The 26,857-nt window shown below is 47.0% G+C and overlaps 1 protein-coding gene across 2 annotated transcripts in view; it reads right to left on the bottom strand.

Moving 5' to 3' along the window:
- Nucleotides 1–24,973, bottom strand: part of LOC139266036 (claudin-1-like) — a 51,268-nt gene extending 26,295 nt beyond the window's left edge. The window contains exons 1-2 of one of the 2 annotated variants that reach the window (XM_070883820.1): nucleotides 24,896–24,973; nucleotides 24,482–24,729 (exon numbers count right to left, since the gene is read on the bottom strand). In XM_070883820.1, the coding sequence (XP_070739921.1) occupies nucleotides 24,482–24,704 (223 nt within the window). In that variant the 5' untranslated portion in view covers nucleotides 24,705–24,729; nucleotides 24,896–24,973. The remainder of the gene's footprint in view (nucleotides 1–24,481; nucleotides 24,730–24,895) is intronic. The other variant, XM_070883821.1, reaches the window with a different exon arrangement.
- Nucleotides 24,974–26,857: the final 1,884 nt, after the last annotated feature.

Below are 26,857 nucleotides of genomic sequence, written 5' to 3'. Positions count from 1 at the left end.
GTGGGCAACACACTTGCCTCAGTCAGAAGGTTGTGGGTTCAAGTCTCACTCCAAGGACTTGAGCACATAATCTAGGTCGACATTCCAGTGCAGTGCCGAGGGAGTGCCATACTGTCTTTTAGATGAGACATTTAACCGAGGCCCCGTCTGCTCTCAGGTGGAATTAAATGATCCTGTGGCACTATTCGAAGAAGAGCAGGGGAGTTATTCCCGGTGTCCTGGGCTATATTTGTCAGTCAACCAACATCACCAACACAGATTATCTGGTCGTTAACACATTGCTATGCGCAAATTGCCTTCTGCGTTTCCTACATTACAATAGTGTTTATGAAGCACTTTGGAACGTCCTGGGCATGTGAAAGGCACTATAGAAATGCACGTCCTTACTACGTCAACACAAAGCTACCCAGAGGCACAAGGGGAAGATTTGTTGTGTTCAGCTCAGACTAATGTTTCAACGTGTCATTTTAAGTGTTGCTTGAAGGAGGTAAAACTCAAAATAGAAATCAACAAGCAACATCATGATGTGAGTCAACCTGCTGACAAAGCCTCTCTATAATAAGCCAAAACAACAAATGCTGATGGAACAGATATGAAGCAGTCATTAAGAGAACACAGGGTGGTGAGAATCAACTAACTCAGGAGCACATCTGCCAGGAGGAAGAGATTAGCGAGTTAGATCAAATGTACAAGATTCTGGCCATTCCCAAGATGCCTTCTCTTTCTCGCCAAGTGTAAAAACAACTTGCATTTATAGCGACTTTAACATAGGAAAACGTCCCAAGGAGCTACAAAGAATGATTGACACCAAACCAAAGGAGACATTAGGAGGGCTCGGTCAGGTTTTGAGGAACAGGCACGGAGAAGTTCAGGGAGGGATTTCCAAAGCTTGGGGCCGAGACGGCTGAAGGCAGGGCCATCAATTGGCTGGGGGGGGGGGGGGGGGGGGTGCGGGCATGTGCAAGAGGCCATAGCAAGATACTGCAGGTCAGACAGCATCTGTGAAGAGAAACCGAGTTAATGTTTCAGAACTGACGAAGGGTCATTGACCTGAAACTTTATTTAAATGGAGAAAGATTGCAAAGTGCCGCAGTACAGCGGGACCTGGGGGTACTTAGGCATGAAACGCAAAAGGATAGTATGCAGGTACAGCAAGTGATGAGGAAGGTATTGGTGAGGCCACACCTGGAATACTGCGTGCAGTTTTGGCTTCCATATTTACGAAAGGATATACTTGCTTTGGAGGCAGTTCAGAGAAGGTTCACTCGGTTGATTCCGGGGATGAGGGGTTGAGTTATGAGGAAAGGTGGAGTAGGTTGGGCCTCTACTCATTGGATTTCAGATGAATGAGGGGTGATCTTATCGAAACACAATGATGAGGGGGCTTGACAAGGTGGATGCAGAATGGATGTTTCCACTGATGGGGGAGACTAGAACTAGAGGGCAGGATCTTAGAATAAGGGGCCGCCCATTTAAAACCGATGAGAAATTTCCTGATGTTTGTAAATCTGTAAAATTCACTGCCTCAGAGCTGTGGAAGCTGGGACATTGAATAAATTTAAGATCGAAACAGAAAGTTTCTTAAACGATAAGGGAATAAGGAGTTATGAGGAGTGGGTGGGCAAGTGGAGCAGAGTCCATGATCAGATCAGCCATGATTTTATTGAATGGCAGAGCAGGCTCGAGGGGCTGTATGGCCAACTCCTGTTCACTCGGTTTCTCTCCATAGATGCTGCCTGACCCGTTGGTGTTTCCTGCATTTTCTGTTTTTATTTTATGTAAAGAGGCCAGAGTGGAAGGACTGCAGAGTTCTCAAAGGGTTGTAGGAGGTTGCAGAGATAGGGAGGGATGTGAACTACATCACAGTTAACTAGATGGCATGTCATAAACAGTACACAGATTAGGACAGAGTATCCAACTTCAATACTTTCACAATGTACTCATGAAAGCAGAAGTGATGCGTTTCCTTAAGGGAATTGCCTGAACAGAGTCCTGTTGGTGTTTTCAGGAATGTGTGGGGAGGCAGGGCGAAGTGTGCATGAATTATCAACATAAAACCACATGCTTAGAGGACAGACAACTCAACAATGACTAATCTCAAACTACTAATGCGTTCGTGGAGTCCAGAATCACCGCCATGTTGCACATCCATTGTTGCTGAATGAGGAGGTGCCACTTGCCAGCGATGTAATCACCATGCAGTATCATGCAAACTGCCAGCCAAGCACACTAGCTGTTAATCAATAATGGTGAAGAGTTCTGTTCCAACCTGCCTCACCGATGATATAAAAGGAAATCAGGACAACAAACAAAACTCAACATAAATCTTGCATGAATAACCAAAATAGAAACAAACATAGAAAATAGGTGCAGGAGTAGGCCATTCAATGAGTTCATGGTTGAACATGCAACTTCAGTACCCCATTCCTGCTTTCTCACCATACCCCTTGATCCCCCTAGTTGTAAGGACTACATCTAACTCCTTTTTGAATATATTTAGTGAATTGGCCTCAACAACTTTCTGTGGTAGAGAATTCCACAGGTTCACCAATCTCTGGTGAAGAAGTTTCTCCTCATCTCGGTCCTAAATGGCTTACCCCTTATCCTTAGACTGTGACCCCTGGTTCTGGATTTCCAACATTGGGAACATTCTTCCTGCATCTAACCTGTCTAAACCCATCAGAATTTTAAACGTTTTTATGAGGTCCCCTCTCATTCTTCTGAACTCCAGTGAATACAAGCCCAGTTGATCCAGTCTTTCTTGATAGGGCAGTCCCACCATCCCGGGAATCAGTCTGGTGAACCTTCGCTGCGTTCCCTCAACAACAAGAAGAATGTCCTTCCTCAGGTTAGGAGACCAAAACTGTACACAATACTCCAGGTGTGGCCTCCAAGGCCCTGTACAACTGTAGCAACACCTCCCTGCCCCGTACTCAAATCCCCTCGCTATGAAGGCCAACATGCCATTTGCTTTCTTAACCGCCTGCTGTACCTGCATGCCAACCTTCAATGACTGATGTACCATGACACCCAGGTCTCGTTGCACCTCCCCTTTTCCTAATCTGTCACCATTCAGATAATAGTCTCTCTCTGTTTTTACCACCAAAGTGAATAACCTCACAGTTATCCACATTATACTTCATCTGCCATGCATTTGCCCACTCACCTAACCAAGTCGCTCTGCAGCCTCATAACATCCTCCTCACAGCTCACACTGCCACCCAACTTAGTGTCATCCGCAAATTTGGAGATACTACATTTAATCTCCTCGTCCAAATCATTAATGTACAATGTAAACAGCTGGGGCCCCAGCACAGAACCTTGCGGTACCCCACTAGTCACCGCCTGCCATTCTGAAAAGTACCCATTTACTCCTACTCTTTGCTTCCTGTCTGAACCAGTTCTCAATCCATGTCAGCACACTATCCCCAGTCCCATGTGCTTTAACTTTGCACATTAATCTCTTGTGTGGGACCTTGTTGAAAGCCTTCTGAAAGTCCAAATATACCACATCAACTGGTTCTCCTTTGTCCACTCTACTGGAAACATCCTCAAAAAATTCCAGAAGATTTGTCAAGCATGATTTCCCCTTCACAAATCCATGCTGACTTGGACCTATCATGTCACCTCTTTCCAAATGCACTGCTGATATCCTTAATAATTGATTCCATCATTTTACCCACTACTGAGGTCAGGCTGACCAGTCTATAATTCCCTGTTTTCTCTCCCTCCTTTTTAAAAAAAAAAAGTGGGGTTACATTGGCTACCCACCACTCGATAGGAACTGATCCAGAGTCAATGGAATGTTGGAAAATGATTGTCAATGCATCCGCCATTTCCAAGGCCACCTCCTTAAGTACTCTGGGATGCAGTCCATCAGGCCCTGGGGATTTATCGGCCTTCAATCCCATCAATTTCCCCAACACAATTTCCCGACTAATAAGGATTTCCCTCAGTTCCTCCCTTACTCGAACCTCTGACCCCTTTTAAATCCGGAAGGTTGTTAGTGTCCTCCTTAGTGAATACCGAACCAAAGAACTTGTTCAATTGGTCCGCCATTTCTTTGTTCCCCGTTAGGACTTCCCCTGATTCTGACTGCAGGGGACCTACATTTGTCGTTACTAACCTTTTTCTCTTTACTTATCTATAGAAACTTTTGCAATCCGTCTTAATGTTCCCTGAAAGCTTCTTCTTGTACTCCATTTTCCCTGCCCTAATCAAACCCTTTGTCCTCCTCTGCTGAGTTCTAAATTTCTCCCAGTCTCTGGGTTCGCTGCTATTTTGGCCAATTTGTATGCCACTTCCTTGGCTTTAATACTATCCATGATTTCCCTCGATAGCCACGGTTGAGCCACCTTTCCTTTTCAATTTTTAACGCCAGACAGGAATGTACAATTGTTGTAGTTCATCCATGCGGTCTCTAAATGTCGACCATTGCCCATCCAGTCAACCCCTTAAGTACCATTCGCCAATCTATCTTAGCCAATTCACGCCTCATACCTTCAAAGTTACCCTTCTTTAAGTTCTGGACCATGGTCTCTGAATTAAATGTTTCATTCTCCATCCTAATGCAGAATTCCACCATATTATGGTCACTCTTCCCCAAGGGGCCTCGCACAACGAGATTGCTAATTAATCCTCCCTCATTACACAACACCCAATCTAAGATGGCCTCCCCCCTAATTGGTTCCTCGACATATTGGTCTAGAAAACCATCCCTTATGCACTCCAGGAAATCCTCCTCCACCGTATTGCTTCCAGTTTGGTTAGCCCAATCGATGTGCATATTAAAGTCACCCATTATAACTGCTGCACCCTTATTGCATGCACCCCTAATTTCCTGTTTGATGCCCTCCCCAACATCACTACTACTGTTTGGAGGTCTGTACACAACTCCCACTAATGTTTTTTGCCCTGGTGTTCTGCAGCTCTACCCATATGGATTCCACATCATCCAAGCTAATGTCCTTCCTAACTATTGCATTAATCTCCTCCTTAACCAGCAATGCTACCCCACCTCCTTTTCTTTTTATTCTATCCTTCCTGAATGTTGAGTTCCCAGCCCTGATCATCCTGGAGCCATGTCTCTGTAATCCCAATCAAATCATATTTGTTAATATCTATTTGCACAGTTAATTCATCCACCTTATTACAGATACTCCTTGCATTAAGACACAGCCTTCAGGCTTGTTTTTTTAACACCCTTTGTCCTTTTAGAATTTTGCTGTACAGTGGCCCTTTTTGTTCTTTGCCTTGGGTTTCTCTGCCCTCCACTTTTCCTCATCTCCTTTGTCTTTTGCTTTTGTCCCCTTTTTGTTTCCCTGTCTCCCTGCATTGGTTCCCATCCCCCTGCCATATTAGTTTAACTCCTCCCCAACAGCACTAGCAAACACTCCCCCTAGGACATTGGTTCCGGTCCTGCCTAGGTGCAGACCATCTGGTTTGTACTGGTCCCATCTCCCCCAGAACCAGTTCCAATGCCCCAGGAATTTGAATCCCTCCCTGCTGCACCACTGCTGAAGCCACGTATTCATCTGCGCTATCCTGCGATTCCTACTCTGACTAGCACGTGGCACTGGTAGCAATCCCGAGATTACTACGTGAGGTCCTACTTTTTTAAATTTAGCTCCTTGCTCCTTAAATTCGTTTCGTAGGACATCATCCCTTTTTTTAAACCTATGTCGTTGGTACCAATGTGCACCACAACAACTGGCTGTTCTCCCTCCCTTTTTAGAATGTCCTGCACCCGCTCCGAGACATCCTTGACCCTTGCACCAGGGAGGCAACATATCATCCTGGAGTCTCGGTTGCGGCCGCAGAAACGCCTATCTATTCCCCTTACAATTGAATCCCCTATCACTATCGCTCTCCCACTCTTTCCTGCCCTCCTGTGCAACAGAGCCAGCCATGGTGCCATGAACTCGGCTGCTGCTGCCCTCCCCTGATGAGTCATCCCCCTCAATAGTACTCAAAGCAGTGTATCTGTTTTGCACGGGGATGACCACAGGGGACCCCTGCGCTACCTTCCTTGCACTGCTCTTCCTGCTGGTCTTCCATTCCCCATCTGGCTGTGGACCATTCACCTGCGATAAGACCAACTCGCTACATATGCTACTCACCTCATTCTCAGCATCGTGGATGCTCCAGAGTGAATCCACCCTCAGCTCCAACTCCGCAACACGGTCAGTCAGGAGCTGGAGGCGGATACACTTCCTGCACACGTAGTCGTCAGGGACACTGGAGTTGTCCCCGAGTTCCCACAGGGTACAGAAGGAGCATAACATGTGACCGAGCTGTCCTGCCATGACTTGACCCTTAGATAGGCAACAATGCTAAAGTTTACTCACTGTTATAGAAGAGAAAAAAGAAAAGCTACTCACCAATCACTTACCCCCTTGGCTGTGACGTCACCTTTGTTTCTTTCTACTTTTTTTTTGCCTTCTCCCTGTAGCTGCACAAGTACGCCTTTAATAGGCCTCTCCACGCACCTCCGACGCTGCTCCCGACTGCCGCCAACGCTGGGCCCCAGACTCCCTGCTGTGCCTTTTATAGGCCTCTCTGCGAAGTCCCGACGCCTCTCCATGCACCTCTCGCCGACTCGGGCATACAGATCTTGTCCGACTCTGGTACAGTACTTCCTGATTTATGCCCGTGACCTGGTGAGTGTGTGGCACAATATACAACACTACGCCACAGGACAAGAACCACCTTAGAGTATGACATTAAATCAATTTTGTTGTTTAAGAAAAAAGGAACAGAGTTAAATAGCACCTTTCGCAACCTTAATGAAAGAGCACAAGAATTAGGAACAGGATTTGGCCATTTGGCCCCTTGAGCCTGCTCCACCAGTCAAGAAGATCACAGCTGATCGACATCAACTCCACTTTCCTGCCCGATCTCCATATCCCTAGAGTCCAAAATATATTGCTCTGTGTTAAGTCCTGACTAATGTACTGACTTACACGAGACATATGCTGAAGTCAAGGTCACTCAGGACCTGCACCCTTAATTCCAGCTCTCCAGTACTGCACTTGCCTGAGACCTCGCTTTATATAACTCAGTGGGACAGGTATGGAGTGTCTCCTGCAAGTGCACCCCTGGTGGGAAGGTATGCTTATTGTTACAGGTCATATCCAGTTACAGTCATGTATAGCAATGTAAGATAGTTATATACAGTAATGAGAGATACATGACATCACCCTTCCCAAAGGTCTTATTGCCTTTATAGATTCAGTCTCAGGTGGTCTGCGCTCTCGCATGGAGAGTCTTAGTTGTGGTTGAGTTGTTTGCCTTGGTGCCTGTTTTTCGTTCGGTGTGATTCTGGTATCTCGCCTGGGCTGTCTGTTGAGACTGCCCTTTCCTCAGGTTGTTCCACCTGTCTGTCCACCAGGTGTGGTGGGAGTTCAACATTGTAGTCTGCCTCTGGTTCTTCAGTGTTATCAGTGAATCTACTTTTTAAAACTTGGTCTACATGTCTCTGGCAGGTTTGGCCATGTCCATTTGTACAACCAGTAGCCTGTTTCCCTCTTTGCTACTGTCCCTGCAAGCCATTTGCGACCCCGGCCATAGTTTAGCACAAACACTTTGTCCCCTATCTCATTCCACCTCCCCCTTGAATTTCGGTCATGGTACTCAGTTAGCTTTTGACGTTTAGCCTCAACAATTTCATGCATGTCTGGGAGGATTAACGAGAGCCTGGTCTTTAAGGTTAGTTTCATCAACAGTTGCGCAGGGGGGGGGGAACCCCAGTCAATGAATGCGGACAAGATCTGTATGCCAGCAGCAGTCGCGACAGGCGGCTCTGCAACGTGGGACCTTGGATTCTGAGCATGCCTTGTTTAATGATCTGTACTGCTCGCTCCACCTGGCCATTGGAGGCCGGCTTGAAAGGTGCCGTCTTAGTGATTTATACCATGGTCAACTATAAAATCGTGAAATTCTGCGCTGGTGAAGCACAGACCATCACTGACCAATGTCAGGAATGCTGTGCGTTGCAAACATGGTTTTAAGGCTCTCCAGTGGTGGAGATGGTGCTAGAGTTTAAAATGGTGCACTCGATCCATTTTGAAAATGCATCAACGACTACGAGGAACATTTTGCCCATGAATGGGCCCCGCATAGTCTACATGCACCCACGACCACGGTTTGGTGGGCCAGGGGCATTACTGAGTTGGGCACAAATGGTGTACCGACGGACGCAGAGCTCCAAGTCCGCGTCAATGCCAGCCCACCAGACAAGAGATCTGGCTATGGCCTTCATAAGGACGATCCCCGGATGCTCGCGATGGAGCTCCCGGACAAATGCCTCCCTGCCTTGTAAGGGCATAGCTACTCGGCTGCCCCACATCAGGCAGTCTGTCTGTAGAGAGAGAGTGTTCATGCATGCGTCTATGGAAAGGTTTGACCTCCTCGGGGCAGGCATAGTGAGCCTCTGCCCAGTCACCGGTTAAAACGCATCTTTAAACTAGAGATAATGTGGGGTTTCTGGTCGTCCAGGCTCTGATTTGACGAGCTGTCATGGGCGAACCTGTGGATTCAAAGGCATTGATTGCCATGACCATCTCAGTCCTGTTCGTCGGACCCTTCGGTGGTCACCAGGGGTAGCCTGCTAAGCGCGTCGGCACTGTTCTGTGCCTTATTGTGTAGTCTTAAGCTGCCAGCATGAGTGCCCACCGCTGAATGCGCGTTGAGACGTTGGCGTTGATTGCCTTGCACTCGGATAGTAGGGACGCGAGGGGTTTGTGGTCGGTTTCTAACGCAAACTTGGCCCCGAAAAAGGTATTGGTGCATCTTTGACACCGTACACGCATGCGAGCGCCTCCTCCTCAACCATACAGTACCTGCGCTCTGCCCGCGAAAGTGACCTGGAGGAATAAGCAACAGGCTGTAATTTACCATCATTGACGTGCTGTAGAATGCACCCGACCCCGTATGCTGACACATCACATGTAAGGACTAACTTTTTACCTGGGTCAAAAAAGGCTAAAGCACACTAGGAATATATAAGGTTGTGTGCCTCATTGAAGGTGTCCTTGTGCGTCCCCCCCAAAACCAATCGCACCCCTTTGAGTAGCACATGGAGGGGCTCCAGCAGCGTGCTCAAGTTCTGCATAAAGTTCCCAAAGTAATGGAGTAGCCCGAGAAAGGCACACAGTTCTGAGACATTCCAGGGCCTGGGTGCCAGGCGAATCGCTTCGGTTTTGGATTCGATTGGGTGGATTCCATCAGCGGCAATCCTTCTGCCCAAAAATTCAACCTCAGGCACGAGAAACAGACACTTGGATTTCTTAGATCTTAGGCCTACCTGATCCAATCGACTTAGTACTTCAAGATTGCGGAGATGAGTCGGTGTCCCTGCCCGTGATGAGTAGGTCATCTTGAAACACAACCGTCCCCAGGATGGACTTGAGCAGACTCATGTTGCACTGGAATATAGCAGCTGCTGACCTAATGCCGAATGGGCATCAATTGTACACAAAAAGGCTTCAATGTGTGTTGATGGTGGTGAGTAGCTTAGACTCTTCTGCGTATATGATGCAAGAATTGACCGATGAGAGGTCAAGTTGAGAAAAGTTTTCCTCCAGCCAATGTGGCAAATAGGTCCTCTGCGGGTATTGGTCCTGTAGGGAGACTGTTTATGGTAGACTTGTAATCCCCACAGATTCGCACGGATCCATCAGGCTTCATGATGGGGATGATGGGGCTTGCCCAGTCACTGAATTCCATGGAAGAAATTATGCCTTCCCACAGAAGCCAGTCCAGTTAGTTTTCAAGGTACAGCTCTAGCCTTGTGATGGACCGGTCTGGCATTCTGTGTGGTGTAGATTCTAACTTTAGCCCCTTTGAACGTGCCCACACCTGGCTGAAAGATGTTCAAAACGGCTTAGAACTGTTGAGCAGGAGGTCCGTTCCTCTGACAACATGGGGTGAACATCATCCCATTTCCAATTAAGTTCTGCTAGCCAGCTTCTCCCAACAGGGCTGGGAGATCCCCAGGGACAATCCACAGGGAAAGTCGGTGCACCATTCCTTTGTGTGTGACTAAGAGCATGGCGCTGCCAAGGACTGGGACAATTTCTTTAGTATAGATCCTTAGTTTGGTGTCGACCTTTGTGAGTTTTGGTCTGTTGCTTTTGTGCGGCCACAGCTGTTCAAATTGAACGCTCATGAGGGATTGACAGGCCCCCCTCGTGTCCAGTTCCATGTTGACGGGTATCCTGTTGATTAGAACCCTCATCATAACTGGAGGAGTCTTGGTGTAAGAACAGTGGACATTGATTGTGTTAACCCGCTGTACCTCGGCTTCCCGTGCACTGTTCCAACCGTCTTCTGGTTCGCTTTCCGACCCTTCAGATTCGTATACCAGCCGAGCTGCTGTTTCTGCACATGCGAGCCAGATGCCCTGTGTAGTTGCAGTTTCTACAAACGGCATGCTGAAATCGACACACCCTGGTTGAGTGCCTTCCCCCACATCAACACAGACCATTTCCATTATTTCCAAAGGATGAGCTGTATCTGGCTGATCTCCTTGAGCTTCTCAATCTGTTGATTGCTCGCATTGTGGGTTGATGAGGTGTGATCGGCCGTTCTGGGGGAGGTGGGACCAGTACAAACCGGACGGTCTGCACCTGGCCAGGACCGGAACCAATGTCCTAGGGGGAGTTTGCTAGTGCTGTTGGGGAGGAGTTAAACTAATATTGCAGGGGGATGGGAACCTATGCAGGGAGACAGAGGGAGACAAAAATGAGGCAAAAGCAAAAGACAAAGGAGATGAGGAAAAGTGGAGGGCAGAGAAACCCAAGGCAAAGAACAAAAAGGGCCACTGTACAGCAAAATTCTAAAAAGACAAAGGGTGTTAAAAAAGCAAGCCTGAAGGCTTTGTGTCTTAATGCAAGGAGTATCTGCAATAAGGTGGATGAATTAAGTGTGCAAATAGATGTTAACAAATATGATGTAATTGGGATTACGGAGACGTGGCTCCAGGATGATCAGGGCTGGGAACTCAACATTCAGGAAGGATAGAATAAAAGGAAAAGGAGGTGGGGTAGCATTGCTGGTTAAAGGAGAGATTAATGCAATAGTTAGGAAAGACATTAGCTTGGATGATGTGGAATCTATATGGGTAGAGCTGCAGAACACTAAAGGGCAAAAAACGTTAGTGGGAGTTGTGTACAGACCTCCAAACAGTAGTAGTGATGTTGGGGAGGGCATCAAACAGGAAATTAGGAGTGCATGCAATAAAGGTGCAGCAATTATAATGGGTGACTTTAATATGCACATAGATTGGGCTAGCCAAACTGGAAGCAATACAGTGGAGGAGGATTTTCTGGAGTGCATAAGGGATGGTTTTCTGGACCAATATGTCGAGGAACCAACTAGGGGGGAGGCCATCTTAGACTGGATGTTCTGTAATGAGAGAGGATTAATTAACAATCTCATTGTGCGAGGTCCCTTGGGGAAGAGTGACCATAATATGATGGAATTCTGCATTAGGATGGAGAATGAAATAGTTAATTCAGAGACCATGGTCCAGAACTTAAAGAAGGGTAACTTTGAAGGTATGAGGCGTGAATTGGCTAAGATAGATTGGCGAATGATACTCAAGGGGTTGACTGTGGATGGGCAATGGCAGACATTTACAGACCGCATGGATGAATTACAACAATTGTACATTTCTGTCTGGCGTAAAAATAAAAAAAGGGAAGGTGGCTCAACCGTGGCTATCTAGGGAAATCAGGGATAGTATTAAAGCCAAGGAAGTGGCATACAAATTGGCCAGAAATAGCAGCGAACCTGGGGACTGGGAGAAATTTAGAACTCAGCAGAGGAGGACAAAGGGTTTGATTAGGGCAGGGAAAATGGAGTACGAGGAGAAGCTTGCAGGGAACATTAAGGCAGATTGCAAAAGTTTCTATCGATAAGTAAAGAGAAAAAGGTTAGTAAAGACAAACGTAGGTCCCCTGCAGTCAGAATCAGGGGAAGTCATAACGGGGAACAAAGAAATGGCAGACCAATTGAACAAGTACTTTGGTTCAGTATTCACTAAGGAGGACACAAACAACCTTCCGGATATAAAAGGGGTCAGAGGGTCTAGTAAGGAGGGGGAACTGAGGGAAATCTTTATTAGTCGGGAAATTGTGTTGGGGAAATTGATGGGATTGAAGGCCAATAAATCCCCTGGGCTGATGGACTGCATCCCAGAGTACTTAAGGTGGCCTTGGAAATGGCGGATGCATTGACAGTCATTTTCCAACATTCACTTGACTCTGGATCAGTTCCTATCGAGTGGAGGGTAGCCAATGTAACCCCACTTTTTAAAAAAGGAGGGAAGAGAGAAAGCAGGGAAATTATAGACCGGTCAGCCTGACCTCAGTAGTGGGTAAAATGATGGAATCAATTATTAAGGATGTCATAGCAGCACATTTGGAAAATGGTGACATGATAGGTTCAAGTCAGCATGGATTTGAGAAAGGGAGATCATGCTTGACAAATCTTCTGGAATTTTTTGAGGATGTTTCCAGTAAAGTGGACAAAGGAGAACCAGTTGATGTGGTATATTTGGACTTTCAGAAGGCTTTCGACAAGGTCCCACACAAGAGATTAATGTGCAAAGTTAAAGCACATGGGATTGGGGGTAGTGTGCTGACGTGGATCGAGAACTGGTTGTCAGACAGGAAGCAAAGAGTAGGAGTAAATGGGTACTTTTCAGAATGGCAGGCAGTGACTAGTGGGGTACCGCAAGGTTCTGTGCTGGGGCCCCAGCTGTTTACATTGTACATTAATGATTTAGACGAGGGGATTAAATGTAGTATCTCCAAATTTGCGGATGACACTAAGTTGGGTGGCAGTGTGAGCTGCGAGGAGGATGCTATGAGGCTGCAGAGTGACTTGGATAGATTAGGTGAGTGGGCAAATGCATGGCAGATGAAGTATAATGTGGATAAATGTGAGGTTATCCACTTTGGTTGTAAAAACAGAGAGACGGACTATTATCTGAATGGTGACAGATTAGGAAGGGGGAAGGTGCAGCAAGACCTGGGTGTCATGGTACATCAGTCATTGAAGGTTGGCATGCAGGTACAGCAGGCGGTTAAGAAAGCAAATGGCATGTTGGCCTTCATAGCGAGGGGATTAGAGTACAGGGGCAGGGAGGTGTTGCTACAGTTGTATAGGGCCTTGGTGAGGCCACACCTGGAGTATTGTGTACAGTTTTGGTCTCCTAACTTGAGGAAGGACATTCTTGCTATTGAGGGAGTGCAGCGAAGATTCACCAGACTGATTCCCAGGATGGTGGGACTGACCTATCAAGAAAGACTGGATCAACTGGGCTTGTATTCACTGGATTTCAGAAGAGTGAGAGGGGACCTCAAACGTTTAAAATTCTGACAGGTTTGGACAGGTTGGATGCAGGAAGAATGTTCCCAATGTTGGGGAAGTCCAGAACCAGGGGTCACAGTCTGAGGATAAGGGGTAAGCCATTTAGGACCGAGATGAGGAGAAACTTCTTCACCGAGAGAGTGGTGAACCTGTGGAATTCTCTACCACAGAAAGTAGTTGAGGCCAATTCACTAAATATATTCAAAAGGGAGTTAGATGAAGTCCTTACTACTCGGGGATCAAGGGGTATGGCGAGAAAGCAGGAAGGCGGTACTGAAGTTTCATGTTCAGCCATGAACTCATTGAATGGCAGTGCAGGCTAGAAGGGCTGAATGGCCTGCTCCTGCACCTATTTTCTATGTTTCTATGTTCATGTGGCCCTTGATTTTGATGGCTTCTGGCACCACTGTCTGCTGTTGAAGGCCTGTTCTCCTGCCTTTGTGTGGGGGGTAGTGGTTAGTTTCACAATGTGAACCCCTTGTTCCGATGCCTCGTTGGTTGTCATACCCGAAGTATAGATCAGCCTCGTTTCTTCTTCGCCTGCCAAGATCTGTGTGACCAGTGCTGCTGCCTCTAGAGTCAAGTTCTTAGTCTCTAAGCTTTCAGAATATGCCTGCGTGGCCTACTCCTTCAATAAAAAAGTCTCAGTACTTCTCCTTAATTCATCGGGGAACTCACATGAACTAGCCAGCCTCCAAAGTTCCGCCAGGAAGCCAGGTATGCTTTGGCCCACAGCATCTGTAGTTGTAGAACATGTGTCTGGCCATATGTAGACTGCTCGCTGGCTTCAGGTGGTCTCTCACTAGTGCGCTCAACTCCTCAAACTACTTGCTTGCTGGTTTCTCAGGTGCCAGCAGGTCTTTCATTAAAGCATATGTTTGAGCCACAGCTGGTCAAGAGATGGGCTCTTCTCTTGTCTGCCTTATCATCGCCCAGCCAGTCTTTGGTCACAAAGCTTTGCTGGAGCCTTTCTATAGATAGAGTCATCCCAATTGTCTCCAGCATTGTATTTCTCATCTGAGCTGTTGGTAGCCATTCTGTGATCCCGTAACTCATTGCCACTGTTAAGTCCTGACTCTAATGTACTGACTTACATGAGACACATGCTGAAGTCAAAGTCACTCAGGACCTGCACCTTTAATTCCAGCTCTCCAGTGCTGCACTTGCCAGAGACCTCTTTATATACCTCAGTGGGACAGGTATGGAGTGTCTCCTGCAAGTGCACCCCTGGTGGTAAGGTATGCTTATTGTTACAGGTCATATCCAGTTAGTCATGTATAGCATGGCAAGTATAATGAGAGATACATGACACTCAGCCTTCAATGTACTAATCAGTTCAGCATCACAGCCCTTTGGGGCACAGAATGCGAAAGATTTACACCCATGAGAGAGAAGAAATTTCTCCTCATCAGTCTTAAATGGCTAACCCCTTATCCTGAGACTGTGCCCCCTAGCTATAGACTCTCCAGCCAGGGGAAACCACCTCAGCATCGACTTTGTCAATCCCTTCAGAATCTTATCTTTCAATGAGATCATCTCATTCTTCTAAACTCGAGAGTATAGGCCCAATCTACCCTCAGGACAACCCTCTCCTCCCAGGAATCAATCTAGTGAACCTCCACTGCACCACCTCGAAGGTAAGTCTATCCTTCCTCAGATAAGGAAACCAAAACTGCACAGTACTTCAGGTGTGGTCTCACCAAGGCCCTGCACAATTGTAGTAAGACTTCCTTACTCTTGTACTCTTAACCCCTTGCAAAAAAGGCCTTCCTAATTGCTTGCTGTATCTGCATACATACTCTCGTGGTTACCTGTACGAGGACACCTAAATCTCTCTAAACACCAACATTTAATAGTTTCTCATTTTAAAAAAATAATCTGTTTTTCTATTCTTCTTACCAAAGTGACTAACCTCACATTTCCCTACAATATACTCTGCCACCTTACTGCCCACTCACAACCTGTCTATATCTGTTTTCTGGCTCTGTGTCCATCTCACAAATTACTACCCACCTTTGGCTGTAAAGCACCTCAGGACATCCTAAGACAACATGCATACATACATCACTGTTGTAATGTAGGAAATGCAGCAGACAATTTTCACTCAGCAAGTTCCCACAAACAGCAATATTTATCCCTTCGCCAAAACCTGAAACAGGACAAATGGACAGTTACTGTTTCAGGTTTTGGTGAAGGGATAAATATTGGCCTAGACAGCAGATATAACTCCCCTGCTCTTCAACCAATGGTTTAACACCCCATCCAAAATTATTGCAATAAACACAAAGATTTATCTTCAATTGAATTGTTGGACTTTGAACTGGAATTCAAAATAGAATCCCAGTTCCAGACCAATTAATGTCTCTGTGGAAACTTGTTGAATTTAATTAAGATCCAATACTGGACAGAAGTGAAGAAGCCAATATTTTCTTCGCCAAGTCACTGGATAATCAAACGTTGGCAGGAAATGAGATTTCCTTTATAAAATTCAGTGGTCCATATATAATTCCCTACCAGTCTGAGTTATATCTGTCCATGGTCTTTTTAAAAAAAAAAAAGTATTTCATTGGTTGGAAAGATATTTGGTATAACCAGAGGTAATAAAAGGCACAATATAAAAGCAAGTTCTTTCTTTCAGCCTTGGCTCAGTGCTGGCACCCCCAGGTTGTGGTTCAAGCCCCACTCTAGAGATTTGAGCCCATAATGTAGGCAGACACTCCCAGTGCAGTACTGAGGGAGCACTGCACTGTTGGAGGGGCAGTACTGAGGGAGTGCTGCACTATCGGAGGGGCAGTACTGAGGGAGCAGAGAGCATGCAGAAATCAAGCGCAGGCAGTAGAAGGAGCGTGCAGCAAACCAGACTCCCCACCCACCCTTTCCTTCAACCACTGTCTGTCCCACCTGAGGGACTAATTCTCATATTGGACTGTACAGCCACCTGTGAACTCAGAGAGGAAGCAAGTCTTCCTCAATTTCAAGGGACCGCCCATGATGACTGAGGGAACGCTGCACTGTCAGAGGGGCAGTACTGAGGGAGCGCCTGAGCACCCACAGCCCACTGGGGTAGAGAATCTACTAGCGGGATCAAGGGGTATGGCGAGAAAGCAGGAATGGGGTACTGAAGTTGCATGTTCAGCCATGAACTCATTGAATGGCTGTGCAGGCTTGAAGGGCCAAATGGCCTACTCCTGCACCTATTTTCTATGTTTCTATAATCAAAGATTCACAACCCTCGGAGTGAAAAAATTTCTCATCAGTCCTACATGACTGACCCCTTATCCTGAGACTCGAACCCATGACCTTCCGACTCAGAGGCAAGAGTGCTACCCACAGAGCCAAGGCTGACAAGTGGTAGATTACACATTGAAGGAGGTTCTGCCCATTTTACACACTAGACTTTAAGACCCAGCAGTAAAACTGTTGTTTGGATGAATCCCACCAGACAGTCTCCAGGAGGACACACCTGCAATGCAACTGATCATGGAAACAAAGCTGGCAGCAACTCAGAGGATCAGCAGTGTGAGGAGGGCTCAGGTTACACATTCAAAGCGACTGAATAGTACAGCAGCCTGGAGGGAGCGCCAATCTGATGTACTCAAAAGCAGATGATAGGATTGCCAGAAACACCCGTGGTTGATGGATAATGCTCCGACAGTGCAGCTCTCCCTCGGTGCCCAGTGCTGACTGAGTAATGCGGAGGTAAAGGGAAGGGTAGTTAGGGGCTTGACAAAGCAACTGTAAAAAAGACTTTCATTTACATACAAAGCCCTGCACAGCCATTGAAGTACTTTTTGAAGTGCAGTCACTGTTGTAATGTAAGAAAAATGCAGCAGCCAATTAGCAGAGCAAGCTCCCACAAATAGCAATGAGAATGACCAGATGTTGGTTGAGGGATAAATATTGGCCCCAGGATTCTAGGGAAAATTCCCCTGCCTTTCTTCAAAATAGGGCCCTGGGATCTTTTACATCCACTTGAGAGCAAGGGGTGGGGGAGAAAACTTGGTTTGACATCTCATCCAAAAGACAGCCCCTCAGACAGTGCAGCTCTCCCTCAGAGTGCACTGGACTGTCAGCCTATATTTAGTTCACAAGTCACTGTAGTGGGACTTAAACCCACAACCAACTGACTCCAAGGTAAGCATGCTACCCACTGAGCTACAGCTGGCACTAGCATCTGTGGTTTTATCTAAGAAGTGGTCCGTGGAATTCTGTAGGTCTGCCTCAATTGTCATCAGGGACTGTCACCTACACTGAGCACACCACGCTCCAAGCAGTCACTGCCAATGGACGGGATGTTTAATCAGACACTCATGGCATGCACACTCAATGGCTGAGAAATAACCACAGTAAGTAGGCTCCATTCCCATCGTGCCCAGGTAATAGACCTCTCCTAGGGCAGCAGATGCGCTGCCAACATTCATTCGGAGGAAAGGAGGGTCAGGTATGCAAAACTACCTGCCAGCACCCACTGTTCAGGCTCAGGATGTGAGGAATGATGATTTGGAGAGGTACCAGGAGTGGTGCAGGTACCTCAGAAACTGCAGCTCAGCCAGGTGCAGTGGTTTCAGGAACACAGTAGGAGCAGGAGTAGGCCATTTGGCTCCGAGCCTGCTTCACTATTCAATAAGATCATTGCTGACCTGATCATGGACTCAGCTCCACTTCCCTGCCCACTCCCCATAACCCTTTATTCCCTTATTGCTCAAAAATCTCTCTTTCTCCACTTTAAATATATTCAATAACCCAGCCTCCACAGCTCTCTGGGGCAGTGAATTCCACAGATTTACAACCCTCAGAAGAAATTCCTCCTCGGTTTTAAATGTGCAGCCCCTTATTCTGAGACTATGCTGCCACCGCCACCCCCCGCTCCAGACAAAAAGAGGGAGTGGATTAGATAAAAGTAAAACTTTAGAAAAATTAGAGCTCCAGGAAACAATGATGTCCATTAAAAAGTAGGTGCAGCACGGACTTCAAAAAGGAACCATTTATTGTGAGCTGCATCTACATGTCGATAATGACACCCCAACAAGCCACATTTATTAGCAGCAAGCTGGCCGAGTCAAGAGACCCAGTGATTACTGGGACTACAACACGACTCCAAGCTATTGTACTGTTTTATTAGTTTCAGCAGATTTCTCACGGACTTGTTCTTGTTCCAGCAAACCAGCACTGGTTAACTCTAAGCTATAAAATGTATAACACGAAACCAACCATTGAGCCTTAAACCACATCAGTTCACCAGAGTTACTTTGCTACCAACAACCCAGGAAACAGAAGGAGGAGGAAGTCTGATGATGGAAAGAGGAACGTACAGCTGACTGCCCCCTCCCCCATGTTTTGGGTGGTTGGGACTCCCCAGATGGTTCACTGAAACTCGCTCACCGACAAACTCAGCCACAGTAAGAAGCCAGGTTTGTACAGATTGAAAGGACTTGTTTCTATAGCTTCTTCAGCAGCACCTTCCAAACCTGCTATCTCTACTGCCTAGATGAACAAGGGCAGCAGGTGCATGGGAACACCATCACCTCCAAGTTCCCCTCCAAGTCACACACCATCCTTACTTGGAAATATCATCGCTGGGTCAAAATCCTGAACTCCCACTACCCTAACAGCACTGTGGGAACTCCTTCACCACAGGGGGTGCAGCAGTTCGAGAAGGCAGCTCACCACCACCTTTGAAGGGAATTAGGGATGCATAATAAATGCCAGCGACACCCACATCCCAGGAATGAATAAAAACCATTTACTGGGTTTTCCATTGGTTGGACTAGATCTACATTGCCAGCACCTAATGATCGCACTTGGCACATAACCCAGTATAAAACCAGCTACAGGGCTCTCTCCATGGTATGCTTCTTTGGTCCAATATGTCATGGGAGCAGAGATTGAGCAGACTTCTCTCCTCACTTACACTTCGAAGGCATTTCCTAACTTATTCCCAACACCAGCACCATACATCAAAAAGAATAATCCTGTAGAAAGCACTAGCTCCCAAGTACTGTGACAATTAGAAAACAGAAGGCAGGGACACAGCAACCTCACCTTTACAACTACAAGATAGGATCACAGACACATGCTCCCTTATTAACTTTTTTTTTTAAATTAAATACATGGGATGGGGAGAGAAGAGATATAAGACACAGAAAAAAAAAACTTTTTGGTGAAAAGGTCACACTGGCCTGATGCTGCCTCGAGATTATTGGGTTCAATCCAAGCTCAATGGTGGCTCAGTGGTAGCACTCGTTTAAAAGGTCAGAAGGTAGTGGGTTCAAGTCCCATTATAGAGATTTGAGCCCAAAATCCAGGCTGACACTCCAGTGCAGTGCTGAGGGAGCGTTGCACTGTCAGAGGTGCAGTCTTTCTGATGAGACATTAAACTGAGGTCCCGTCTGCTCAGGTGGACGTAAAAGACTCCACGATGCTATTTTGAAGAAAAGCAGGGGCGGGGGGTGGTGTTCTCCCCAGTGTCCTGGGGCAATATTTATCCATCAACCAACATCACTAAAACTGATTATCTGGTCATAAACACATTGCTGTTTGAGAGAGCATGTTGTGCACAAATTGGCTGCCACGTTTCCTACATTACAATAGTAACTACACTTCAAAAAGTGCTTCATTGATTGTAAAGCACTTTGGGACATCCTGAGGTTGTGAAAGGTGCTATAGAAATGCAAGTTCTTTCTTTCCCAATAAGGGTGAATCAGATTTGCTGAGTTATATTTTGAGACGTGGCAACTGTACTGTTGCAATTATATAAAGTCCATTTTTTCACAAGGTGAATGACCAAGCCTTGTAATTCCAACATTTTGGTACTCAAACAAAAAAGCTATTTTTCCCCAAGAGTTCCACTTTGGAGTTCCCCCAATGTTGTAAATGCATTGACTGGTGTGGTGCAGCACCATACAAGAATTTGCATTTATCGATCACCTTTAATGCAGTAAGACCTTCCAAGGCACTCAGAGCATTGTTATCAGACAAAATTGGGCATCGAGCCACTTGGGAGATACGAGGACAAAACCAAAAATAAGGGTGAAAGGGTAAAATTCCAGAGCGGCAGGTGTAGAAAGCTGAAGGCATACTGCCAATGGTGGGCTGAAGAAAATCAGGGATCCATAACAGACCAGAACTGGTGGAAAATAGAGTTCAGAGAGTTGGAGGAAGCTAAAGAGATAGGGAGGGGCGAGACGATGGAGGAATTTTCAGTGGAGAGATCAGAAGTTTGACCCTTGGTCCTTCCATTATCTGAATGGTGACAGATTAGGAAAAGGGGAGGTGCAAAGAGACCTGGGTGTCATGGTACATCAGTCATTGAAGGTTGGCATGCAGGTGCAGCAGGCGGTTAAGAAAGCAAATGGCATGTTGGCCTTCATAGCAAGGGGATTTGAGTACAGGGGCAGGGAGGTGTTGCTACAGTTGTACAGGGCATTGGTGAGGCCACACCTGGAGTATTGTGTACAGTTTTGGTCTCCTAACCTGAGGAAGGACATTCTTGCTATTGAGGGAGTGCAGCGAAGGTTCACCAGACTGATTCCCGGGATGGCGGGACTGACCTATCAAGAAAGACTGGATCAACTGGGCTTGTATTCACTGGAGTTCAGAAGAATGAGAGGGGACCTCATAGAAACATATAAAATTCTGACGGGGTTAGACAGGTTAGATGCAGTAAGAATGTTCCCAATGTTGGGGAAGTCCAGAACCAGGGGTCACAGTCTAAGGATAAGGGGTAAGCCATTTAGGACCGAGATGCGGAGGAACTTCTTCACCCAGAGAGTGGTGAACCTGTGGAATTCTCTACCACAGAAAGTTGTTGAGGCCAATTCACTAAATATATTCAAAAAGGAGTTAGATGAGGTCCTTACTGCTAGGGGGATCAAGGGGTATGGCGAGAAAGCAGGAATGGGGTACTGAAGTTGAATGTTCAGCCATGAACTCATTGAATGGCGGTGCAGGCTAGAAGGGCCGAATGGCCTACTCCTGCACCTATTTTCTATGTTTCTATGTTTCTATGTTTCTATATCAGCCAGTAAAAGGAGAACCAGAGGACACTGCCTGTGCTTGAAGGATGAAAAATTCAAAACTCATTTCCAGAAACAATGTGTGGGGTTCACAAGGGAGACAGTATTGATTCAGTCAAGTGAAAATCCAGATAGAGTTCTTTCATAAATTACCATTTTGAGTTAGAGTCTGAATATTTTGAGCCATGGTGTGTGGTGAGCTCAGGAGGAACAGGTAACTTTGGACCTCCGGGTCCCAAAGCTCTCCCCCACTGGGGGTTTTCCTCACCTCATGTCTGAGTCTGGTGTACAGACTCATTGATAGAGATCGATCGCTGTGATTGGGCAACAACTCCATTATCGTTGTACCATGGGACTCCCAGGATGGGAGATGGTGAACTGGATGGATCTTTGTCTCTGTTCACCCAACGATCCCTATGCTCAAGAGTTGTTACCACTGGCCTCATCATCAAGTATGTGGACTGAGGGAAAATCCTCAGTTTGATATTTGCAGTGAAATTGCACAGAAACTGTATAATTGAGCTCCACATAGAGACTGGAAGAAATCGCTTCTCCAACCTAAAATATGAGGATAGGGTTTCACTGATGCCCAATGGTTGAATAGCCAGCACCCGTGTCTAAATGCACAGAAAGAATGGTCATGAAGGAGGTATCAGAGTTGGATAGTACCACAACTGTAAGGAGGAGGAGAGAAGATTGAGGGGAAAGACTGCAAAGATTCCATTTCAAAAGACTATAATACAGTGGACCATAACTCTAAATGAAGGCATATTAAGGGCAGTCTCAATGGAAGAGAATTATTTGTCCAAGATCTAAAGCCTTGCTGTAAATCATGGATTTAACTGAGAGTGTTCCATTAAACAGGTGGTAACAGAATATGGGTGTTGGCCTCTGTCCCATCTACTTACCAGCATCGTGTCAGGCACTGAGACTCCGTTTCTGGATTTGGAGCAAATAGGTGTGTAAACATCACATGGAGCTGAAATGAGATTGTTCCATTGATGATCTGAATGGGGTTGGGTAGGTTGCTCCAGGCTCTACAGCAACTTCTGATCCCAGCACTGCCACAGTCAGCACTCCACAGGGAATGAGCACTCATTGTAACTGCAGCCTCCGTCTGACATCACCTTCAATGGGGCACTCGCCCATATCATTCAATACCAAGGAAACCAAAACAAACTCAGCAAAATGGCAGACTTGTCCCCTTGCCATGAAGGCTGAACGATGTTATATTCAGATTTCTCACAAGCCCATGACCATGAGGGAGCCAGTCTGTGTCTCAAAGTACAGTCTACAACCGCAACAACAACTTTATTTATAATCACACCTTTAACATAGTAAAGCTCTCCAGGGTGCTTCACAGGAGTGTTAACAAAATTTGACACCAAGCCAAACAAGGAGATATTGGGATAGATGACCAAAAAGCTTTGTCAGAGGTAGGTTTTAAGGAGCATCTTAAAAGGAGGAAAAAGGGGTAGAGATGGAAAGGTTTAGGCAGGGAGTTCCAGATCTTGGGGCCCCAGCAACAGAAGGAACAGCCACCAATGGTTGAGCGATTATAATCATGGATGCTCAAGAGGGCAGAATTAGAGGAGCACAGCCATCTCAGGGGGTTGCAGGGCTGGAGGAGATTAGAGATAGGGAGGGGCAAGGCCATGGAGGAATTTGAAAACAAAGATGAGAATTGTAAAAATCGAGGCGTTGCTTAACCGGGAGCCAATGTAGGTCAGTGAGCACAGGGGCGATGAGTGAGCGGGACTTGGTGAGAGTTAGGACACAGGCTGCTGCATTTTGGATGATTGAGTTTACAAAGGGTAGACTTGGGAGGCCAGCCAGGAGTGCATTGGATTAATCATGTCTAGAGGCAAGAAAGGCAGGGATGAGCTGAGGCAGGGGATGTTATGGAGGTGGAAATAGGTGGTCTTAGTTATGATGTGGAGAGGTGGTTGAAAGATCATCTCGGGGTCAACTATGACACCAAGGTTGAGAACAGTCTGGTTCAGCCTCAGACAGGAGTTGGGAGAGGGATAGTGTCAGTGGCTAGGGAACAGGAGTTTGTGGCAGAGAAGAAGAACAATGGCTTCAGTCTTCTCCATATTTATTTGGAGGAAATTTCTCCTCATCCAGTAATATTGGACAAGCAGTCTGATAATTGAGACTGTGGAGGGGTCAAGAGAAGTGGTGAGGTAAAGCTGAGTGGCATCAGCATACATGTGGAAACTGAAGCTGTGTTTCCGGATGATGTCACCAAGGGGCAACAGGTAGTAAAAAAATAGGAGCGTGTCAAAGATAGATCCTTGGGGGACACCAGAGGTAATGATGAGTGGGAAGAGAAGCCATTGCAGGAGATTCTCTGATAAGACAGGATAAATAGGAATGGAACCAGGCGAGTGCAGTCCCACCCAGCTGGACAACACACTTCCCATGAAGGGATCAAGGAGTATGGAGAGAAAGCAGGAATGGGGTACTGAAGTTGCATGATCATATTGAATGGTCATAGTGCAGGCTCGGAGGGCTGAATGGCCTACTCCTGCACCTATTTTCTATGTTGTACTGAAACAAGCAAACAGCGCCTCTCCATTCCATTCTTTGGGTGAACAAGTTTGGAGATAACTCGGGTTCACAAAAAAAAAAGGGGTTGAAACAAACAGTTGGCTTAGTGCACGGTCATTCCATACTTTGAGAAGTAGGGAGCTTTGCGGAGTGCCCGTTCCGTGCCTGGATATCCCGACATTCTGAAGCAGAATAGCTGGAGCCCTGACACAAGGAGCAGTGAAGGAGTTCTCTGCAAAGCCTCAGCCCACAGAGTGGATAGCGGGAGCTGTACATCAGCCAGCCCGCTCAACCCCGCACGTTAATTAACAAACAGACAAGGGCGAGCCTCACATCCCGACTTCGAAACAAAAATATACCGAAAGCCCTCCCAAACACAGCTTGTACAAATACTGTAGGAGTTCAGGCCATCCCAGGGAATAGGGTTTGGGCTGATGGAGCGAACCGGGCCATCAATGCTCTGAGGAAGGGGTGAAGGTGTGAGGAGGGGGTTCTGCCCCACACCTTTGCTGCAATCGTTGACCACATTCACTTACTGTTCAGTTTCAGCATCGAATCATAGATTTTGCATTGGACCTGGCCGGTGCTCTGAGAGACACACGACATCCACAGCCCCTCGTAGATGGACTGAGCGGTGACAATGTTGTCCCCGGCATAAGACGACGTCCTCCACTGGGGCAGCGAGGTGCTGGCGATGATCCCAATCCATCCGATGAAACCCAGGGCAAAGCCCAGCAGCTGGAATCCAGAGTTCGCCATTCGGGGGTCTTTCTCAGGGCCCTAACTGCACAGGGAAAGGTCAGAGTCAGCAGCGGCAAAAATAATCAGAGGAATGCAGCCTGCACTTAAAGAAATCCTTCCCCTCTGCTCCAAAGACTGAATGAACTCCCCAGCATCCCCCTCAAAGATTGAAAGAATTGCCCCCTGAGCCCCCCGGACTGAGCCGGTACCTGAGTGTGCAGCAGAGGTTGAAGAGTTGAGTGTGGCGGTGCTGAGCTGCCGAGTGTTGTGTGAGCGGTACCTGAGCTGGGAGCCACACCTTGCTGTGAACAGGGCGGTTCCCGGCTCCCCGGCGCTTCCAGTGGCCAACCCCCACTCTCAGCGTCTCCCTGCTGCTCCCCCTCAGCTCCACTCCCAAACTCACCGCAACAGCAACCTAACCACCATCAAAGCGCAGTCCGCAACACCACGATCGGGTAAAAGCCCAGGGTTTGACTGAGACCCACACCTGGAGTGTTCCTCATTGTCAGTCTGTATTTAAAGGCTGAATGTGGGAGACCAGTGTCAAACTGCACAATGTCTCACTGACCTGCACCAATAAGGTCACTCACACAATAATAATCATTAACATATCTGCATAAAACTTCAGCACACAAATCTAAGCTGACACTCCACTGCAGTACTGAGGGAGTGCTGCACTATCGGAGGGGTAGTGCTGAACTGTCGGAGGGGTAGTACGGACGGACGGACGGAGGGAGCGAGCGAGCGAGCGAGCGAGCGCTGCGCTGCGCTGCGCTGTACTGCACTGTCAGAGGGGCAGTACTGAGGGAGCGCTGCACTGTCAGAGGGGCAGTACTGAGGGAGCGCTGCATTGTCAGTGGTGCCATCTTTTGGATGAGACGTTAAATGGAGACCCCATCTGCTCTCTCGGGTGGATGTAAAAGATCCTATAGCACTATTTTGAAGAGCAAGGAAGTCTCCTCGGTGTCCTGGCCAATATTTATCCTTCAATCGATGTCACTAAAACAGATTATCATATTGTTGTTCATGGGAGCTTGCTGTGCACAAATTGGCTGCCACATTTCCCACATTACAACAGTGACTACACATCAAAAAGTGCTTCAATGGTTGTAAAGCACTTTGGGACATCTTGAGTTTGTGAAAGGTGCTATATAACTGCAAGTCTTTCTTTTAATCATTGCTAACTATTGTATTTTTAAAAGTCCCTCTATGTCCCACCCCTTTCTCTCTCTTCCTCTTCCCTTCCCCGAATGTGCTTGGCTGGGCCCAGGTGCCAGTAACCCTGTGTGCTTTGCCCAAATGGCCATGCCTGGGCTTGGTTACTGTATATGTGTGCGCCTCCTTGCAACAGTGCTAACCAAAACTGGTCCATTGTTCTTAGAACTACCCATGTCTCAATTACGTAGAACCATTAGGAACAGGTGGAGGCCATTCGGCCCCTCACGACTGCCCCGCAAATTCAAAGAGACCACGGCTGATCTGTATCTCGACTCCATTTACCCATCTTTACCAGTAATCTGACAGCAGCAGCCTTGGTTGGTTCTGCGTGAACCCTCCCCGTGCCTAAATCCAAGCACTGAGCCCACTTAGTTCTGGTTCAGAGATCAACACTGATTGGGGCTGGAAGTTGCCACAGCCATTGAGCAATGTGTGGAGCAATGGAGCTTCTTGTGACTTAACATTCAGACAGAAAATTCTAGCGGCGCTCATTTGTTAAACAAAACTGCTGGAGAGCCTGGATTTGGGTAGGGGAGAGGTATGCAAATTGGGTCATTTGTAATTCAGGAACCACAGTTGGAATATCATGTGATACTTGGTTACCATCACCCAATCCCCCTCATTACCATCACTGAATCTCCCACCATTACCATCGGCCAATCCCCCACCATTACCATCACTGAATCTCCCACCATTACCATCGCCCAATCCCCCACCATTACCATCGCCCAATCCCCCACCATTACCATCGCCCATCCCCCACCATTACCATTGTCGAATCCCCCACCATTACCATCATGGATTCCCCCACTATTACCATCACCGATTCCCCCACCATTACCATCGCCCAATCCCCCCACCATTACCATTGCCGAATTCCCCATCATTACCATCGCCCAATCCCCCCACCATTACCATCGCCGAATCCCCCACCATTACCATCCTGGGGGGTC

The sequence above is a fragment of the Pristiophorus japonicus genome, chromosome 6 (assembly GCF_044704955.1).
Source record: "Pristiophorus japonicus isolate sPriJap1 chromosome 6, sPriJap1.hap1, whole genome shotgun sequence".
NCBI classification, from domain to species: Eukaryota; Metazoa; Chordata; class Chondrichthyes; family Pristiophoridae; genus Pristiophorus; species Pristiophorus japonicus.
The sequence above is the reverse complement of the archived record's forward strand: the minus strand, read 5'-3'. Positions and strand labels throughout refer to the sequence as shown.